The sequence below is a fragment of the Triticum aestivum genome, chromosome 2B, assembly GCF_018294505.1.
Source record: "Triticum aestivum cultivar Chinese Spring chromosome 2B, IWGSC CS RefSeq v2.1, whole genome shotgun sequence".
Classification (NCBI taxonomy): Eukaryota; Viridiplantae; Streptophyta; class Magnoliopsida; order Poales; family Poaceae; genus Triticum; species Triticum aestivum.
In genome coordinates, this window is record NC_057798.1 from 504469003 (window position 1) to 504489392 (window position 20390).

A 20390-nucleotide genomic window follows, 5' to 3' on the forward strand; every position below is an offset into this window, starting at 1 on the left:
GAGGCGACGACAGCGGGTGGTCGGCAGGGGAGAGCGAGAGGGGGGAATGGGGAGTGGGGGGTTGCGGTTAGGGTTTCCCCCCCTCCTGGGGATAAGGTAGGGGCGGGTCGGCCGGCTGGACCAGGTGGGCCGGCCTGGCCGGTGAGCTGGGCCGTCTAGCCCAGTTGGCCAGGGGCCCTTTTTATTCTTTTTCGTTTTTTTTTTTGCTTTTGTATTTTCTTTTCTTTTATTTCTGTTTTATCTTTGTTTCTTATTGTTTTAGTTTTTTGTGAAATATATACTTGGCATCTAATTTGGTATTTCAATTTAGTCCACTACCACAAAAACTCTAGTCCCCAAATAATTTAGTTTGATATTTTATTTAATTAGTGAAGGCATTTAAATAATTAGTTTTGCTACTATTTAAATCATTATGGTGTAGTTAAGCATTTCATAAAAGTTTGGTTTCACCACCCCATTTACCTATGATTTATTCGACACATTTAGAACATTTTAGTTTTATTTATGGAAAACTTTTGTTGTTTGCCTTAATTTCAAATTTGAATTTGAATCGTTTTCAAACTAACACGAGATTAGCGACAGTAACGGAGGTGAAGTGGTGTCATTAGCAGAGGTTACTGTAGCTTGATTATCCGGGCGTCACAATCTGTGCCACGGCGATCGTGGCGACCGTGGGCGCGGCGTGGCGCGCCAGTGGCGGTGGAGGAAGCGGTAGAGGTACTACTGCGCGGGGTTGCACTTCTGGCGGGCGTGGCAGAGTGTCGAACGCGCCGTTGGCCACTTCCTCCTGAAGCAACGCGAGGGCGCAGGCCGTGTCCAAATCAGGCGGTCGCTGCACCAGCACCACCGCTCGTATGTCGTTCCTCAAGCCCTCGACAAAACGAGTTAAGAAGTAATAAGGGTGAATTGAATCAGAGTAAGAATTCAAATGGTTGATAATTAACTCAAACTTTTCAATGTAATCTGTAACAGAAGTTGTTTGGCGAATTGTGTAAAACTGGCGTATGAGCATCTGATGGCGGTCACGGACAAAACGAGTGCTTAACAGAGTTGTAAATGCATCCCAATCGAACTCGCCTAAACGCTTTTGGATCGATTGCAGCCACACAACTGCTGATCCGGTGAAGTTGAGAGCCGCCATGGGCACCCAGAAGGAAGGCACGATCCCAAACATGGCAAAGTACTGCTCACATAAGGTTTTCCATAGGTTTGGATTTTCGCCTGAAAATTGGGGGAACGTGACGGATGGGTGTGCCTGGCCCAGGCCAGCAAGCATCTGACTGGCGTGGCCGAAAGGAGATAGCAGAACTGGGGTGGTGGGATCAGCGGTCGTACCGTTAGCCGGGAGCGGCGGCGGCATCGTGAGGGACGAGCGGAGGGGAAGGGGAATCGATCTATATTGCTATCCGAAGTAGTAGCTGATACAGTCGATTACAGGGAGCAATGCTCTCGAATGGAAGGACAGGGGATGCTAGGGTTCGGGAAAGGGGAAAGTGGAGCCGCCGCCTTCGTGATCCTCTGGATGCCCATCTCCTCCTGGCTGCTCGCACTTGTAATGGACGTAGTGGGCCTTAGCGCGTCCATTCCGGCCCGTTGGTCCGTGGGCTTGGTCGCTTGGTCTGCGTGGGCCGCTGGGCAGCGTGGTTGTTGGTGGAGGCGCTGCCCTGCGGGTCCTGCTTGTCAGGGGCGTTGACAGAGATTCATATAACCATATAGCGTTTGCTTTGATTCCACACTGGAAATTAGCCAAGCGAGCTCGTAAATATAGATAAGAGTATCTCTTGTTTTTTCTTTTCATTTCCTTCAACGAATTAATAAACACGTGTATACGTCAGAATGGATCTCTGGCAGTTACATGGTCCGGCAGTTGCTGGGCTGTTCGTCGCAGACGACCATGTGCGCCGGCTGGTACTGGTGGTGGTAGTAGCTGGGTGGGTAGTAGTACGGCGGCGGGTGCACCGCCACGGCCGGCGCCGGCTTCGGCTCATCCTTCTTCTTCTCCTCCGGCTTCTTCACTTCCTCCACCTTGATGATTTGGGCGTGGCCGAGCTTCTTTCGGAGGCAGCTGACAAGGCACACAGGGTCGACGCCGTCGCCGACCGCCTCCAGCTGGTCCCTGGCGTCGCCGGTTATCCCCATGGATGTCACCCCGGCTGCTCTGGCGGCCAGCGTCAGGGCTTTGGACCGGCTCTTGTCGCATGATATGCTCAACTGGATGACAATCTTTTGCTGCAACAAGGAGAACAGCCGTGGGTCAATCGTATGCTCCAGCTTCAGCGTAAATGTATCGATTTCTCAAAATTGAGCGAGGTGCTAAACAAAGCAACACGAGAAGTAAACAAAAACTAGGAGAAGAAACTGAATATGGTTCCTCACCTTCATTGCTTGCTGCTGTGCTAGCTGTCAAGGAGAGACAGAAACTCGGGAAATGCTCGTGTTGGAGCGAGGCTTGATTGGTTTGGTCAGCTACTGATCGATCTTCCGCAGATGCAAGTGTCTAGCTTGTGATGATTTGGGGAAGGGGATGGCCGCCTGCCCGCCTTATATACACGCACGCAGTGGGCGCGGGTGAGTGAGCGGAGAGAACTAGAGCTATGGCAGTATCCAGCCAGTTGTAAGAAGATTCGTAGCAGAAGCGGTGGCAGCAGTTGAGCATTTCCCGACTGGGCTTGAGTAAACAACTGCCCAACTGGGCAAGTAGCTAGGCATGCATGTAAACGCGTCCTCAGTTGAATTTTCCCGATCGGCGGGCTACCCATGGAGACAATGACATGCGATGAAATCTGCCCAATTGTATCATGTGATCGGTTGGCCACGTTGGATGCTCCACCGAAGACGCGGCTGCGGACATAACTACGTAGACCGACTCGATCGGTTAGTGAACATATCAGCATGAAACGAGACAAAAATGGCATGGATACAATAGCAGCTCTGGTTCAAATGATCGGTGGTCCTCGATCAGCTCAATCAACAATAATTTTGTCTTAGGAACACGCGGGAGGAGAGGGGGCTCACACGCTCACACCCAACTTTTCCACTACTACATGATATTAATAATAGGCAATTCTTTTGATTTTTTTTGGAGAAAAGATAGATCCGTTGCAATGCAGTTGCGATGCTGCTTGTAGTGGAGAGTATTTTACATATATATCATATACATATGAGGCTAGTCTATACAGGGGGCGGCGCTAGGGGTATTTTTGGGTCTTCATGTGAATATCCATGATTTTTACAAAACAGTGTTGATTTTGGCAAAAAATGATAATTTTGGCAAAATGAATACACATGAATACCCAGTTGTAAATTCCTGAAGCCGCCACTGAGTGTATACTAGCAGAATATTATAAGTTGGTATTTTAGGAGTATTTCGTTAGCTTACAAAAACGTCTTACATTATGGGACGAAGTGAGTATAAATATAGTAACATTTAAAAAAATAAATTAGGATGGCCATCTGTGCACACCACACATGCACGAGCAGTTTTAACGTGGCTCCTCTTACCTCTTCTTTAATTAAGCAGTGAACACGACAAATTAGCCTATGGTAATTAATTGGTTCTATCCTGTCACCATCTCCCGGTGGGAAAGGCTCCATATTCCTTGAAAGAAAGAGGGAAAGGCTCCATCTCAAACTAAGGAAACTGAATCATATTATTTCTCAAATCTATTGCGAAATCGGCATGGAGTGAGAACTATGGTAAGATGTCCTCTACTGAATCTCTCTCCCTCCGAGAAATCCTCTCCTGAATCACCGCTCATCTAAATCTCTTTCTCCACGTCTCCTTCTCCATGGCTTCGGGCACAAATATCAGATTTTATGCCTTGGAATTGAGCAAAGATAGTTATCTGCCATCAAATTTTTGGTCATTGTGGAGGATCCGGCATTTTTATTCGTGAATGTGCCACCCATTTGTCATGGATGTGGTCGACTCGTGTTGTTTCCTTTGTGTCGTGCAGCGGTCTGAGGGCTAGCTATGGTTTTTGTGACGTCAGAATGGATCTTTGGCAGTTACATGGTCCGGCAGTTGCTGGGCTGTTCGTCGCAGACGACCATGTGCGCCGGCTGGTACTGGTGGTAGTAGTAGCTGGGTGGGTAGTAGTACGGCGGCGGGTGCACCGCCACGGCCGGCGCCGGCTTCGGCTCATCCTTCTTCTTCTCCTCCGGCTTCTTCACTTCCTCCACCTTGATGATTTGGGCGTGGCCGAGCTTCTTTCGGAGGCAGCTGACGAGGCACACAGGGTCGACGCCGTCGCCGACGGCCTCCAGCTGGTCCCTGGCGTCGCCGGTTATCCCCATGGATGTCACCCCGGCTGCTCTGGCGGCCAGCGTCAGGGCTTTGGACCGGCTCTTGTCGCATGATATGCTCAACTGGATGACAATCTTTTGCTGCAACAAGGAGAACAGCCGTGGGTCAATCGTATGCTCCAGCTTCAGCGTAAATGTATCGATTTCTCAAAATTGAGCGAGGTGCTAAACAAAGCAACACGAGAAGTAAACAAAAACTAGGAGAAGAAACTGAATATGGTTCCTCACCTTCATTGCTTGCTGCTGTGCTAGCTGTCAAGGAGAGACAGAAACTCGGGAAATGCTCGTGTTGGAGCGAGGCTTGATTGGTTTGGTCAGCTACTGATCGATCTTCCGCAGATGCAAGTGTCTAGCTTGTGATGATTTGGGGAAGGGGATGGCCGCCTGCCCGCCTTATATACACGCACGCAGTGGGCGCGGGTGAGTGAGCGGAGAGAACTAGAGCTATGGCAGTATCCAGCCAGTTGTAAGAAGATTCGTAGCAGAAGCGGTGGCAGCAGTTGAGCATTTCCCGACTGGGCTTGAGTAAACAACTGCCCAACTGGGCAAGTAGCTAGGCATGCATGTAAACGCGTCCTCAGTTGAATTTTCCCGATCGGCGGGCTACCCATGGAGACAATGACATGCGATGAAATCTGCCCAATTGTATCATGTGATCGGTTGGCCACGTTGGATGCTCCACCGAAGACGCGGCTGCGGACATAACTACGTAGACCGACTCGATCGGTTAGTGAACATATCAGCATGAAACGAGACAAAAATGGCATGGATACAATAGCAGCTCTGGTTCAAATGATCGGTGGTCCTCGATCAGCTCAATCAACAATAATTTTGTCTTAGGAACACGCGGGAGGAGAGGGGGCTCACACGCTCACACCCAACTTTTCCACTACTACATGATATTAATAATAGGCAATTCTTTTGATTTTTTTTGGAGAAAAGATAGATCCGTTGCAATGCAGTTGCGATGCTGCTTGTAGTGGAGAGTATTTTACATATATATCATATACATATGAGGCTAGTCTATACAGGGGGCGGCGCTAGGGGTATTTTTGGGTCTTCATGTGAATATCCATGATTTTTACAAAACAGTGTTGATTTTGGCAAAAAATGATAATTTTGGCAAAATGAATACACATGAATACCCAGTTGTAAATTCCTGAAGCCGCCACTGAGTGTATACTAGCAGAATATTATAAGTTGGTATTTTAGGAGTATTTCGTTAGCTTACAAAAACGTCTTACATTATGGGACGAAGTGAGTATAAATATAGTAACATTTAAAAAAATAAATTAGGATGGCCATCTGTGCACACCACACATGCACGAGCAGTTTTAACGTGGCTCCTCTTACCTCTTCTTTAATTAAGCAGTGAACACGACAAATTAGCCTATGGTAATTAATTGGTTCTATCCTGTCACCATCTCCCGGTGGGAAAGGCTCCATATTCCTTGAAAGAAAGAGGGAAAGGCTCCATCTCAAACTAAGGAAACTGAATCATATTATTTCTCAAATCTATTGCGAAATCGGCATGGAGTGAGAACTATGGTAAGATGTCCTCTACTGAATCTCTCTCCCTCCGAGAAATCCTCTCCTGAATCACCGCTCATCTAAATCTCTTTCTCCACGTCTCCTTCTCCATGGCTTCGGGCACAAATATCAGATTTTATGCCTTGGAATTGAGCAAAGATAGTTATCTGCCATCAAATTTTTGGTCATTGTGGAGGATCCGGCATTTTTATTCGTGAATGTGCCACCCATTTGTCATGGATGTGGTCGACTCGTGTTGTTTCCTTTGTGTCGTGCAGCGGTCTGAGGGCTAGCTATGGTTTTTGTGACGTCAGAATGGATCTCTGGCAGTTACATGGTCCGGCAGTTGCTGGGCTGTTCGTCGCAGACGACCATGTGCGCCGGCTGGTACTGGTGGTAGTAGTAGCTGGGTGGGTAGTAGTACGGCGGCGGGTGCACCGCCACGGCCGGCGCCGGCTTCGGCTCATCCTTCTTCTTCTCCTCCGGCTTCTTCACTTCCTCCACCTTGATGATTTGGGCGTGGCCGAGCTTCTTTCGGAGGCAGCTGACGAGGCACACAGGGTCGACGCCGTCGCCGACCGCCTCCAGCTGGTCCCTGGCGTCGCCGGTTATCCCCATGGATGTCACCCCGGCTGCTCTGGCGGCCAGCGTCAGGGCTTTGGACCGGCTCTTGTCGCATGATATGCTCAACTGGATGACAATCTTTTGCTGCAACAAGGAGAACAGCCGTGGGTCAATCGTATGCTCCAGCTTCAGCGTAAATGTATCGATTTCTCAAAATTGAGCGAGGTGCTAAACAAAGCAACACGAGAAGTAAACAAAAACTAGGAGAAGAAACTGAATATGGTTCCTCACCTTCATTGCTTGCTGCTGTGCTAGCTGTCAAGGAGAGACAGAAACTCGGGAAATGCTCGTGTTGGAGCGAGGCTTGATTGGTTTGGTCAGCTACTGATCGATCTTCCGCAGATGCAAGTGTCTAGCTTGTGATGATTTGGGGAAGGGGATGGCCGCCTGCCCGCCTTATATACACGCACGCAGTGGGCGCGGGTGAGTGAGCGGAGAGAACTAGAGCTATGGCAGTATCCAGCCAGTTGTAAGAAGATTCGTAGCAGAAGCGGTGGCAGCAGTTGAGCATTTCCCGACTGGGCTTGAGTAAACAACTGCCCAACTGGGCAAGTAGCTAGGCATGCATGTAAACGCGTCCTCAGTTGAATTTTCCCGATCGGCGGGCTACCCATGGAGACAATGACATGCGATGAAATCTGCCCAATTGTATCATGTGATCGGTTGGCCACGTTGGATGCTCCACCGAAGACGCGGCTGCGGACATAACTACGTAGACCGACTCGATCGGTTAGTGAACATATCAGCATGAAACGAGACAAAAATGGCATGGATACAATAGCAGCTCTGGTTCAAATGATCGGTGGTCCTCGATCAGCTCAATCAACAATAATTTTGTCTTAGGAACACGCGGGAGGAGAGGGGGCTCACACGCTCACACCCAACTTTTCCACTACTACATGATATTAATAATAGGCAATTCTTTTGATTTTTTTTGGAGAAAAGATAGATCCGTTGCAATGCAGTTGCGATGCTGCTTGTAGTGGAGAGTATTTTACATATATATCATATACATATGAGGCTAGTCTATACAGGGGGCGGCGCTAGGGGTATTTTTGGGTCTTCATGTGAATATCCATGATTTTTACAAAACAGTGTTGATTTTGGCAAAAAATGATAATTTTGGCAAAATGAATACACATGAATACCCAGTTGTAAATTCCTGAAGCCGCCACTGAGTGTATACTAGCAGAATATTATAAGTTGGTATTTTAGGAGTATTTCGTTAGCTTACAAAAACGTCTTACATTATGGGACGAAGTGAGTATAAATATAGTAACATTTAAAAAAATAAATTAGGATGGCCATCTGTGCACACCACACATGCACGAGCAGTTTTAACGTGGCTCCTCTTACCTCTTCTTTAATTAAGCAGTGAACACGACAAATTAGCCTATGGTAATTAATTGGTTCTATCCTGTCACCATCTCCCGGTGGGAAAGGCTCCATATTCCTTGAAAGAAAGAGGGAAAGGCTCCATCTCAAACTAAGGAAACTGAATCATATTATTTCTCAAATCTATTGCGAAATCGGCATGGAGTGAGAACTATGGTAAGATGTCCTCTACTGAATCTCTCTCCCTCCGAGAAATCCTCTCCTGAATCACCGCTCATCTAAATCTCTTTCTCCACGTCTCCTTCTCCATGGCTTCGGGCACAAATATCAGATTTTATGCCTTGGAATTGAGCAAAGATAGTTATCTGCCATCAAATTTTTGGTCATTGTGGAGGATCCGGCATTTTTATTCGTGAATGTGCCACCCATTTGTCATGGATGTGGTCGACTCGTGTTGTTTCCTTTGTGTCGTGCAGCGGTCTGAGGGCTAGCTATGGTTTTTGTGACGTCGTAAACTTTTCGTCGACATTCCTGGCTAGCCTATATGTTGCACGGATTGAGATGGTATGCGCGTATATGATTCTCATCATGTTTTCTGAGTGTGGTAGTTTGCTTCCAATTTTGACGACCTTTTTGCGGTTTTGCACTTCGAGTCCTACTGTAAGTATGCCTGAAAAATTTGTTGAGCTCTTCGACGAGTAGAATGACAACCAAATGAAATTTGTTCATGAGACGGAGACCAAATGCTTGAGTAGCACCACCATCTTTCTCTATCATGTGTCGCCGTCACCACTTTTCATGATCATAGCAGCTACATGCGATGTGAGACCGCCGCTGCATAACCATCCCTCTAGGAGTGGTCACCACAAGGACCGACATCCTTGGTGGAGCACACACCATGGACTACCACCTCGCTGGAGAGAGCTCTACCCAGACACGTAGGTCCTGGTGCCGATATGGCCGGAGCTGTAGCATGAAAGGTTGATCACGATCGCTAACGTACGCCCGCGCAAAGCACAACCACTACTAGATCAGGAGTGCGCGGACAGTTCGGCGCCACGTCTCCTAACGGAAGCATTGTCCTGCCCGAGCATACCCGCTTGAGCCAGTGCGAGAATCTGGAGAGGAGCCGAACCACAGAACGGGACAAGCAAATGCAGCCGCTGCTACAACCACCGTGCCACAGGTGGAGAGCCAGACGGCCAGCCGACAGGCATTCACACAGCCCGAAGGAAGTGGCCTCGAACCAGCCCGTCCAGGCACAAGCACGAAGAGGCCCGCCGCCATCGGCAGCCACCCCAGATTCGACCTACGGTGCAACCCCTGCACTGGCTATGCCTAGCGTAACCACGCCCCGACCGTCACCAAGGTGCAGAGGACCGCCCCGATGTCGTGTCCCACACCACGCCCCCACGCCACGCCACATCCGCAGGGAAACTAGAGCCCCACCGCCACCTTCTCGAGGCCGGCCAGAGCTTCACTGGTGGACGCCCAACAAGGAGGACGAACTAGCGGGCAAGGGTTGATTCTCCCAAGTCGCCAGAGGAAGGTGACACTGGGGCGAGTTTTCCCAATCCGGTTTTTCTAGGTAAGTCCTTACAAAAACATCGAAGGAATAATAATAATTTAAAGCACAGTTAAACAATACATATTTGTATCATCTTATGGTAGAATAGAACGTTATCAAATATATAAGATTATGTGGCCGAGTATCAATTTTTAGCAAGACCTCAATGATTCATGTGGTCCCCTATTTCTAGGGCCAGGTGGTGTGAACGATATGAGGGACCCGGTCTGCTCTCGTCATGTAAAGCTCGTTTCACAGGTCATACATTGACGTGTGACCTAATGAAAGGTTAAACTAATTCCCGCAAAGGTAAAAGTGGAATCAAATTAAATTAAATACTCCACCAGTTTAGAGCACGTAACCTGGATCTGAATGCATGCATCTACAAATATGGTTGCGCTTTTGTACATATTTATTGTTAGATTCTTTGTGTACACGTTCGCTATTTTCAACAACTGAGCCTTCGAAAGTAATCGTCGCGTTGTCAAAGCTGAAAGGGGACCTTTCATGGACTCCTGGGCGAGTATTTTGTCAGTGGTCAAACCTACGAAATAATCAATACATGATTATTGACCGTACAGAATTCGGCCGTAGCTAAGCTAGTCCACAGAGCTGATGGGTCCAGAGACATTGTACGTAGTAGTAGTACTAGCGGTAAACAGGACATAGACGTTGCCATTGACTAAACGCTTCAAGTGTCTGACATATCACCCACCAATCTTTGGCCATTGATATCCGGTTGTCATAGTAGCTGTCTCGTAGTCTGACGGAAACGTCTTTTTTCATTGAATACGCATCGCCGGAAATTCTAAAATAAATTCAAGATAAATGCGACCGCGGAACTTGAATCTTGGTGGCCGTGTCATCCTATTCATCCAATCACATTTTGGTTCGCTACTATCTATCTATGGTGTTGTTTTCTTTGGCTCCTCGGCCTCATCGGCACATCCCTAGCCCCAAACCACATGTAGTTTACGAACTTCACCTTCACCAAGAAGTAAGCACCGGCCTGTGAACTGAGATTTAGATAACCATAGCGTTTACTTTGGTTTCAAACTGGAATTTAGCCAAGCGAGATCGTAAATAGATAGAGTTTCCTTCATGCACGCATGTAGCTATTTGTAGTTGTTGACAAAATTAAAGTACGTCAAAATCGCTATCTCGCAGTTACGTGGTCAGAAGTACAGCGGGTACTGGTGAGGGTAGTAGGAGCTGGGCGGGTAGAAGAAGTACGGCGGCGGGTGCACGGGCTCGGGCATGGCCGGCTTCGTCTCATCCTTCTTCTTCTCCTCCGGCTTCTTCACTTCCTCCACCTTGATGATTTGGGCGTGGCCGAGCTTCTTGCGGAGGCAGCAGACAAGGCACACCAAGTCGACGCCGTCGCCGACCACCTCCAATTGGTCTCTCGCATCGCTGGTTATCCCCATGGACGTCACCCCAGGTGCTCTGGCGGCCAGCGTCAGTGCTTCGGACCGGCATTTGTCACACGACATGCTCAACTGGATGACAATCTTTTGCTGCAACATGGAGAAAAGCCATGGATCAATCGTATGCTCCAGCTTCATAGTAATTTATCGATTCCTCGAAATCGAGTTGCTAAAATCGAGTTGCTAAACAAAACAAAACGAGAAGCAAACCAAAACTAGGAGCAGAAACTCACCTTCATTGCTTGCTCCCGGGTTGCTAGATGCCTAGGAAGGAGAAACAGGAACTCGATGGGGAAATGCCCGTGTTCGAGGCGAGGCTAGAATGGTTTGGGTAGCTACTGATCGGCGGATGCAATGCAGCCAAGTGTCTAGCTTGTGATGATTTCGGAGGGGGTAGCTGCCTTTATTTACACGCATGCAGTGGGCGCGGATGTGGGGGCAGAGTGTTAGATATAGGGTCTGTTTGGTTCATGACTAACTTTGCCATAATTAAGCTTAGGCAAAGTGTGTCTGCCATAAAAAAGTGTGGCTAACAAAATGGCCATCACAAGTGTGGCAAGATTTGGCAAGAAGTTGAGTCTATGACATGTGGACCACGTAGCTAAAAAAGTGTGGCAAGCCACAAATGTGGCAATGAATCAAACACATGCCTAAGATATTGTGGCACACCTATGCTTAGGCGTGGCAACCTTAGGCTGCAAACCAAACAGGCCCATAATCTTGATGTTTTTTGTATGTGCATGTTTATTTTCTGCATGAGTTAGAGTTATGTAGGGCCAATGCATATTAGATGGCTCGGCTGGCATGTATTGAGGAGTTGCTGAAGTGCCGCGTGATGCGGACGCCGCCGCCGTGTGTGATGCGTGGTGCTGCATGCAAGCTGGGCAAAGTGATGGTCTGCATAGGTGATTGAACGGAGCGATTCGGTCAAGTAAGCTAGCTATAGTACGTGAATATCAAGTGAAGTTTGCATGTAGCTAAATTAGAGGAGCGGTCGCACATGCTCAGGACGTGGGCTGTTAGTTCGCTCGTGGCCGCTGGCCTGTGCGTGCGTGTGTCATATAAGTTGTCATCATATTTGCTTTGTGTTAAGATGAATAGAGAGAAGAAAAGAGCTTGGCTGTGTGATACGGCAGCTCACCAAAACACTTGTCTCTCCATTGCTTTTGTTTTGGTTGTGTGAGGCAGCCGAGAGAGAAGGGAGCTAGAGAGTTGGACTAGCCATAGTGGGAGTAACTTTAGCAGTAACGTCGAGTTTAACTCAGCAAATTTGCTTATGTGGCAATGAGTTAATGAGGAGAGAGGTAGTTTGAGTAACTTAGCTAGTTACTGGAACATCACATGTCTCAGTGCAATATGAGTCTATAACCTAATAAATAAAGCCTTTTATGTTACCACACTTATGTTAATACCCACTATAAAGATAGTAACATAGTCTAGGGATATGTGTATGTTACTAGTGTATGTTACTCTCCACTGTGGTTAGTCTTAGCCCCAACACAAAGAACTAGAGTTATCAGCAACGATCCCAACGAAGCTAGTCGTAAGAAGATTTGTAGTAGTGGCAGTTGAGCTCGCAGTGAGTATACAAGTGCCGGACTGGGCAAGTAGCGTAAGTGCGTCCTGATCACAATCACAAGCTCTCCCTTGAATTTTCCGATCGACAGGTGTCGTGGTTCTAATTTTGACAGTAAGTATAGAGGGTACGAATGAGGAGGCAAGGACCTAGCTACGGTGAGATTGTACGCAAGTCTTTACGAGTTCAGACCCCTCTCGAAGGAGGTAAAAACCCTACGTCTCGGTGCCCGGAGGTGGTTGACTGGATTTTATGAGTGTATGTGTTACAGGGGGTGCGAATCCTTGTGCCAGAGGAGGGGGTGGCTTATATAGAGTGCGCCAGGACCCCAACCATCCTTCATTACAAGGGGTTCAATGTACATAAAGATGAGACGTTACTGATAACGCCAACCATAAAGTGCTATTAATGATATTAAAGACTACGGAGTGAATGCCTGGCCGTTGTTGTTCTGGTCGACTCCTGATCTTCAATATGTCGAGTGATTTCTTGTATGGTTGAGTGGTTGACTGGTCGTGTGACATCGGGAGGGAGGGGTACCCGAGTGACTGATTTGTCGAGTGGTTTGCACTCGACACCTCCATTGGTCTGTCCTTATTGTCTCTTGGGCTTCTTTGCTTCTAGGGTAGTGACCTTGGGTAGGGCGCATAGGTCAGGCTTATGACCGTACCCTAGGTTTATATCCTCGTCATTAGCCCCCGAATGGATTAAGGTCCGAGTGAAAGAAGCTGAAGTTAGCCTTGCTTCGAATCTTGAGCTTCACGGGCATCTATTTTGAACCGGGAGTTAGTGTTGGAACTTCAGCTTCGCTTCAGTCGCCTTGATCGATTCAGAAGTTGCCGAGTGGATTTACACCGTTACCCGTCGAGTGTTGTCTTTGATGTGAAATCCTTGGTGCGATTGGTTACAGCGTACCCCGGATCTCACGTGATTCAAATTTTCAGGGAATCGCGCGGGACGGGGCGTGCCGAAATAAGCGGGATGGATAGATAGGGCCGCCTCGATCTCCACGCCACCTTTTTCGCCACATACTCAGCGCGCAACTGTTGCGGGATTTGACAGGATTGCCTCGGCCCACGCGTCAGTCACTCGAAGGCGGGCCCTTAAAAGGCGACGAGGCCAAGACGCCTGCACTGTGCGTGTCCATTCTCCTTCTTTCTCCTCTTCTTTGCCACCGCATCTCGCTCCTCCGCTCTCGACACTGCCGCTTCGCCACCATGGTGAAGGACAAGACGGCAGCGCTGGAATGCGCGAAGAAGGCGACGGGGCGGCGAAAGGCAAGAAGACGAACCGGGGGTCGTCATGGCGGTCGGCGCTGTCGCCGGGTTGGATCCAGGGTGATTGGATCCGATCCTCGCTCCGGCCGAAAGATTTGGAGGAGTTGTCTGAGTCCGGATTGATCGCCAATAGGGCTGCAAGGCTGCCGGAGGGGGAGACGGAACCTCAGCCGCGATGGGGTGAGTGCGTTCTGCTCGCCACCCATGTTGATCGCGGCTTCTCGCTTCCTCCGCACCCTTTTTTCCGTGGTTTCCTGAACTTTTTTGGAGCCCAACTCCATCACTTCTCTCCCAACACCATCACATACCTTGCTGCGTTTGTGTCCATGTGCAAAAATTTCCTGGGATGTCGTCCGCACTGGGGTCTTTTCAAGCACATCTTCACAATCCGCTCTCAGTCAGTGAAGAAAGCGAATACGAGTGATGAGAGAAGACATGTTATCCAGATGTGTGGGGGTTTGGGTATCCAGAAGAGGAAAAGGAGTTATTTTCCTTCCATGACACTTCCTGAGTCAGTCAGGGGCTGGCAGTCAACCTGGTTCTACTGCCAGGACGTTGCGACTCCAGGTCAGTCGACTGGACTCCCCCCTTTCTCTTTAGACCGTGTCCAGCAACTTTCTTCACTGAAAGTGACCGCTGTGGAGAGGGTGGAAACGGACATGTTGGTCAAGAGGGTGGTTTAGTTGATCAATCAAGGTGTCGCTAGCATGGACCTGTTGGAGGTGTTCCTCAGTCGACGCATCCAGCTGCTCCAGGCTCGTGACCCCTTGATGTGGATGTACTTTGGCGCCAACGACACCGCTCGGGTCCATCCATAGGAGGTTTCGGCCAAGACATTGGCTATGTGGTTGAAGAGTATTACAGGGAACAAGGACAACCCCAGGGGAGCCAGGAGAGTTGATACGTCTCCAACATATCTATAACTTTTTATTGTTCCACGCTATTATATTACCTGTTTTGAATGTTTAAGGGCTTTACTTTACACTTTTATATCATTTTGGGGACTAACCTACTAATCGGAGGCCTAGCCCGTATTGCTGTTTTTTTTTGCCAATTTTAGTATATCGAAGAAAAGGAATATCAAATGGAGTCCAAACGGAATGAAACCTTCGGGAGCGTGATTTTTGGAATGAACGTGGTCCAGAGGACTTGGAGTGCAAGTCAAGAAGCTCCCGAGGCGGCCACGAGGGTCGAGGGCGCCCCCCCCTATAGGGCACGCCCCTATCTCGTGGGCCCCTCAGGCGTCCACCGACGTACTTCTTCCTCCTATATATACCCATATACCCCGAAACCATCAAGGGAGCCATCGAAGAAATATTTCCGCCACCGTAACCTTCTGTATCCGCGAGATCCCATCTTGGAGTCGTCGCCGGCGTTCTGCCGGAGGGGGAATCCACCATAGAGGGCCTCTACATCAACCCCAAGGCCTCTCCGATGAGTTGTGAGTAGTTTACCACAGACCTTCGGGTCCATAGTTATTAGCTAGATGCCTTATTCTCTCTTTTTGGATCTCAATACCATGTTCTCCCCCTCTCTTGTGGAGATCTATTCGATGTAACTCTTTTTGCGGTGTGTTTGTCGAGATCCGATGAATTGTGGGTTTATGATCAAGTTTATCTACGAGAAATATTTGAATCTCCTCTGAATTCTTTTATGTATGATTGAGTTATCTTTGCAAGTCTCTTCGAATTATCGGTTTGGTTTGGCCTCTAGATTGATCTTTCTTGCCATGGGAGAAGTGCTTAGCTTTGGGTTCAATCTTGCGGTGTCCTTTCCCAGTTATAGCAGGGGCAGCAAGGCACGTATTGTATTGTTGCCATCGAGGATAAAAAGATGGGGTTTATATCATATTGCACGAGTTTATCCCTCTACATCATGTCATCTTTCTTAAAGCGTTACTCTGTTCTTATGAACTTAATACTCTAGATGCATGCTGGATAGCGGTCGATGTGCGGAGTAATAGTAGTAGATGGAGGCAGGAGTCGGTCCACTTGTCACGGACGTGTTGCCTATATACATGATTATGCCTAGATAATCTCATAATTATTCTCTTTTCTATCAATTGCTCGACAATAATTTGTTCACCCACCATAATACTTATGCTATCTTGAGAAAAGCCTCTAGTGAAACCTATGGCCCCCGAGTCTATCTTTTATCATCTAAGCTTTCAATCTACTTTTATTTGTATCTTTACTTTTCCAATCTATATCATAAAATACCAAAAATATGTTTATCTTATCATATTATCTCTATCAGATCTCACTTTTGCAAGTGGCCGTGAAGGGATTGACAACCCTTTTATCGCGTTGGTTGCGAGTTCTTTGTTTGTTTGTGTAGGTGCGTGGGACTTGTGAGGAGCCTCCTACTGGATTGATACCTTGGTTCTCAAAAACTGAGGGAAATACTTACGCTACTGTGCTGCATCACCATTTCCTCTTGAAGGAAGAGCAACGCAAGCTCAAGACGTAGCAAGAAGGATTTTTGGCGCTGTTGCCGGGGAGGTCTTCGCTCAAGTCAAGACATACCAAGTACCCATCACAAACTCATCTCCCTCGCATTTACATTATTTTCCATTTGCCTCTCGTTTTCCTCTCCCCCACTTTACCTTTGCCATTTTATTCGCCCTCTCTTTCCCAATCTCCTCTCTCTTTCGCTTGCCTTTTTGTTTGCTTGTGTTTCCATGTACCTTTTTTTGCTTGCATCTTCGCTTGCTAAAAGTTTATGGATCCTCATCCACTTGCTAATCTCTTTAAGAGATCCAATTATGTTGAACCTACTACTAGTGAGTTGAGTGCAATAGATTATCTTTATGAGGTTTTGGTTGAAATTCGTGAATCTAAAAATTGTGATGAAGTACTTTATGAAGCAATTCACGATAGATCTTTGGATAAAAAGCATGAATGTAATGATTTTATTATAAATTCAATTGATGTCAATTGTGCTAATAATATGCAAAACCCTAAGCTTGGGGATGCTAATTTTGTTATGTCTACTACTTGTTGCAATGATCATGATTGGGATGATTCTTCTTATGATCTTGAATATTTATTTAACACCATGATGAATATGAGATTGATAATAGTGTTTCTGAAAGTGGGTTTGGAAAAGTGTCAAGTTTAGATCCCACATATTTGGAGCATGTTCAATCTTATGATATTTTTGATAAAAGTGGGTTTGAAGAGGTCATGACTTTAGTTAATGTTAATCCCACTATCTTGGAAGAGTGTCAAGTTTGCATGTATGTGGACCGTGTTGGGAATATGTTTTGTGATAGCTATATTGTTGAATTTGCTTATGATCCTACATGTAATTATTATGAGAGAGGAAAATATGGGTGTAGAAAATTTTATCTTACTAAATTACCTCTCGTCATGTTGAGATTGCTATCGTCTCTTTCTTGTTTCTTGCTTATGCTAGTTTTTGCTTGCCTTGCAAATTTGTTTGATTATAATATGCCTATGCATAGGAAGTATGTTCGATTTAGATGTGTTTGTCACATGTTTTATGATGCTCTCTTTATGCTTCAATTCTTGTCTTTCTTGTGAGCATCATTAAAACTATCAATGCCTAGCTAGGGGCGTTAAACGATAGCGCTAGTTGGGAGGCAACCCAATTTTATTGGTGTTTTTTGTTTTTGTTTCTGTTTAGTAATAAAATTTGCATCTACTTTCTGTTTAGATGTGTTTTCATGTTTTATTTAGTGTTTGTGCGAAGTACAACCTATAGGATAACCTATGGTATGAGTTAATTTGATTCTGCTGAAAAACAGAAACTTTGCCCTCACGAGAAAAACTTCAATAAATCACAGAAACGTGATTTTGTGTTGATTATTTTCGCTGTAGATCTATAGATAAATTTACTAGGACTTCATATTTTGGTAGTATTTTTGGAGTTCCAGAAGTAACCGAAAGTTACAGATTGCTACAAATTGTTCTGTTTTTGACAGATTTTGCCTTTCGTGTGTTGTTTGCTTATTTCGATGCATCTATGGCTAGTATGTAAGGGTATGAACCATAGAGAACTTGGAATACTATAGGTTTAACACCAATATAAACAAAGAATGTTACAGTACCTTATGTGGTGGTTTTCTTTCTTGCACTAATGGAGCTTATGAGATTTCCTGTTGAGTTTTGTGTTGTGAAGTTTTCAAGTTTTGGATAAAGATTTGATGGACTATGGAATAAGGAGTGGCAAGAGGCTAAACTTAGGGATGCCCATGGAACCCCAAGATATTCAAGAATATCCAAAAGCCTAAGCTTGGGTATGCCCCGGGAAGGCATCCCCTCTTTCGTCTTCGTTCATTGGTAACTTTACTTGGAGCTATATTTTTATTCGTCACATGATATGTGTTTTTCTTGGAGCATCGTGTATGATATTAGTCTTTGCTTTTTAGTTTACCACAATCATCCTTGTTGTACACACCTTTTGTGGAGAAGCCCACTTGTTTGAAATTTATTAGAATAACTCTATGTGCTTCACTTATATATTTTCAGCTAGATAATTTTTGCTCTAGTGCTTCAATTATATCTTTTAGAGCACGGCGGTGGCTTAATTTTGAAGAAATTTTTGATCTCTCATGCTTCACTTATATTATTTTGGGAGTCTTTTAGAACAGCATGGTATTTGCTATGGTTATAAAATTGGTCCTAGAATGGTAGGCATCCAAGTTGGGTATAATAAAAACTATCATAGAAAGTGCATTAAGCACTAGGATCAATTTGATGCTTGATAATTGTTTTGAGATATAAAGGTAGTAATGTTAGAATCATGCTAGTGGGTAATTATGAAATTGAGAAATACTTGTGATGAAGTTAGCAAGTCCCGTAGCATGCCCGTATGGTAAAAGTTGTGTGACAAATTTGTTGCATGAAGTACTCTTTTGATTGTCTTCCTTATGAGTGGTAGTTGGGGACGAGTGATGGTCTTTTCCTACCAATCTATCCCTCTAGGGGCATGCGTAGTAGTACTTTGCTTCGAGGGCTAAGTAGATTTTTGCAATAAGTATATGAGTTCTTTATGACTAATGTGAGTCCATGGATATACGCACACTCACCTTTCCACTTTGCTAGCCTCTATTGTGTCGCGCAACTTTCGCCGGTATCATGCACCCATTATTTACCTTCCTCAAAACAGCCACCATACCTACATATTATGGCATTTCCATAGCCATTCCGAGATATATTACCATTGAACTTTCCACCATTCCGTTATTATGACACGTTCCATCATTGTCATATTGCTCATTGCATGATCATGTAGTTGACATCGTATTTGTGGCAAAGCCACCTTCATAATTTTCATACATGTCACTCTTGATTCATTGCACATCCTGGTACACCGCCGGAGGCATTCATATAGAAGTCATATTTTGTTCTAAGTGTCGAGTTGTAATTCTCGAGTTGTAAATTAATAAAAGTGTGATGATCTTCATTATTAGAGCATTGTCCTAAGTGAGGAAAGGATGATGAAGACTATGATTCCCCCACAAGTCGGGATGTGACTTCGGACTTTATAAAAATAAAAGAGGCCAAAGAAGCCCACCAAAAAGAAAAAAAAGAAAAGAAAAAAAATAGAAAGAAAGAAAAAAAATAAAAATAAAAAATAATGAGAGAAAAAGAGAGAAGGGACAATGCTACTTTCTCTTTTTCCACACTTGTGCTTCAAAATAGCACCATGATCTTCATGGTAGAGAGTCTCTTGTGTTGTCACTTTTATATACTAGTGGGAATTTTTCATTATAGAACTTGGCTTGTATATTCCAATGATGACCTTCCTCAAAATGCCCTAGGTCTTCGTGAGCAAGAAAGTTGGATGCACGCCCACTTAGTTTCTTTTGTTGAGCTTTCATACATTTATAGCTCTAGTGCATCCGTTGCATGGCAATCCTTACTCACTCACATTGATATCTATTGATGCGCATCTCCATAGCCCGTTAATACGCCTAGTTGATGTGAGACTATCTTCTCCCTTTTTGTCCTCACAACCACCACCATATACCACCATAGTGCTATGTCCATGGCTTACGCTCATGTATTGCGTAAGAGTTGAAAAAAGCTGAAGCGCGTTAAAAAGTATGAACCAATTGCTTGGCTCGTCATCGGGGTTGTGCATGATGGGAGTATTTTGTGTAATGAAAATGAAGCATGGCCTAACTATATGATTTTGTAGGGATAAGCTTTCTTTGGCTATGTTATTTTGATAGGACATGATTATTTGTTAGTATGCTTTGAGTATTACTATTTTTATGTCTTATAAGCTTTTATTTTGAATCATTTGGATCTGAACATTCATGCCACAATAAAGAAAATTACATTGAGAATTATGCTAGGTAGCATTCCACATCAAAAATTCTGTTTTTATCATTTACCTACTCAAGGATGAGCAGGAATTAAACGTGATTTTTGGAACGAACGTGATCCAGAGGACTTGGAGTGCAAGTCAAGAAGCTCCCGAGGCGGCCACGAGGGTGGAGGGCACGCCCCCCCATAGGGCGCGCCCCCCATCTCGTGGGCCCCTCGGGCGTCCACCGACGTACTTCTTCCTCCTATATATACCCATATACCCCGAAACCATCGAGGGAGCCACCGAAGAAATATTTCCGCCACCGTAACCTTCTGTATCCGCGAGATCCCATCTTGGAGCCGTCGCCGGCGTTCTGCCGGAGGGGGAATCCACCACGGAGGGCCTCTACATCAACCCCAAGGCCTCTCTGATGAGTTGTGAGTAGTTTACCACAGACCTTCGGGTCC

At 45.9% G+C, this 20390-nt stretch overlaps 4 protein-coding genes across 4 annotated transcripts; all 4 read right to left on the reverse strand.

Annotated features, from left to right (window-relative positions):
• Nucleotides 1-1781: 1781 nt before the first annotated feature.
• On the reverse strand, nt 1782-2617 carry LOC123041512 (heavy metal-associated isoprenylated plant protein 16). Its single transcript, XM_044464110.1, has 2 exons — nt 2377-2617; nt 1782-2229 (listed from the first exon to the last, which is right to left on the reverse strand). Exons 1-2 carry the CDS (start codon nt 2380-2382, stop codon nt 1852-1854), a joined length of 384 nt encoding a protein of 127 aa, XP_044320045.1. The 5' UTR covers nt 2383-2617; the 3' UTR covers nt 1782-1851.
• Nucleotides 2618-3866: 1249 nt separating this feature from the next.
• Nucleotides 3867-4777, reverse strand: LOC123041513 (heavy metal-associated isoprenylated plant protein 16). The gene is made up of 2 exons (XM_044464111.1): nt 4534-4777; nt 3867-4386 (listed from the first exon to the last, which is right to left on the reverse strand). Exons 1-2 carry the CDS (start codon nt 4537-4539, stop codon nt 4009-4011), a joined length of 384 nt encoding a protein of 127 aa, XP_044320046.1. The 5' UTR covers nt 4540-4777; the 3' UTR covers nt 3867-4008.
• A 666-nt stretch (nt 4778-5443) lies between these two features.
• Nucleotides 5444-6916, reverse strand: LOC123041514 (heavy metal-associated isoprenylated plant protein 16). Its single transcript, XM_044464112.1, has 2 exons — nt 6691-6916; nt 5444-6543 (listed from the first exon to the last, which is right to left on the reverse strand). The coding sequence occupies exons 1-2, from the start codon at nt 6694-6696 to the stop codon at nt 6166-6168; spliced, it is 384 nt and encodes a 127-aa protein (XP_044320047.1). The 5' UTR covers nt 6697-6916; the 3' UTR covers nt 5444-6165.
• A 3620-nt stretch (nt 6917-10536) lies between these two features.
• On the reverse strand, nt 10537-11027 carry LOC123039271 (heavy metal-associated isoprenylated plant protein 46-like). The gene is made up of 2 exons (XM_044462503.1): nt 11022-11027; nt 10537-10878 (listed from the first exon to the last, which is right to left on the reverse strand). Exons 1-2 carry the CDS (start codon nt 11025-11027, stop codon nt 10537-10539), a joined length of 348 nt encoding a protein of 115 aa, XP_044318438.1.
• Between the last annotated feature and the right edge of the window lie 9363 nt (nt 11028-20390).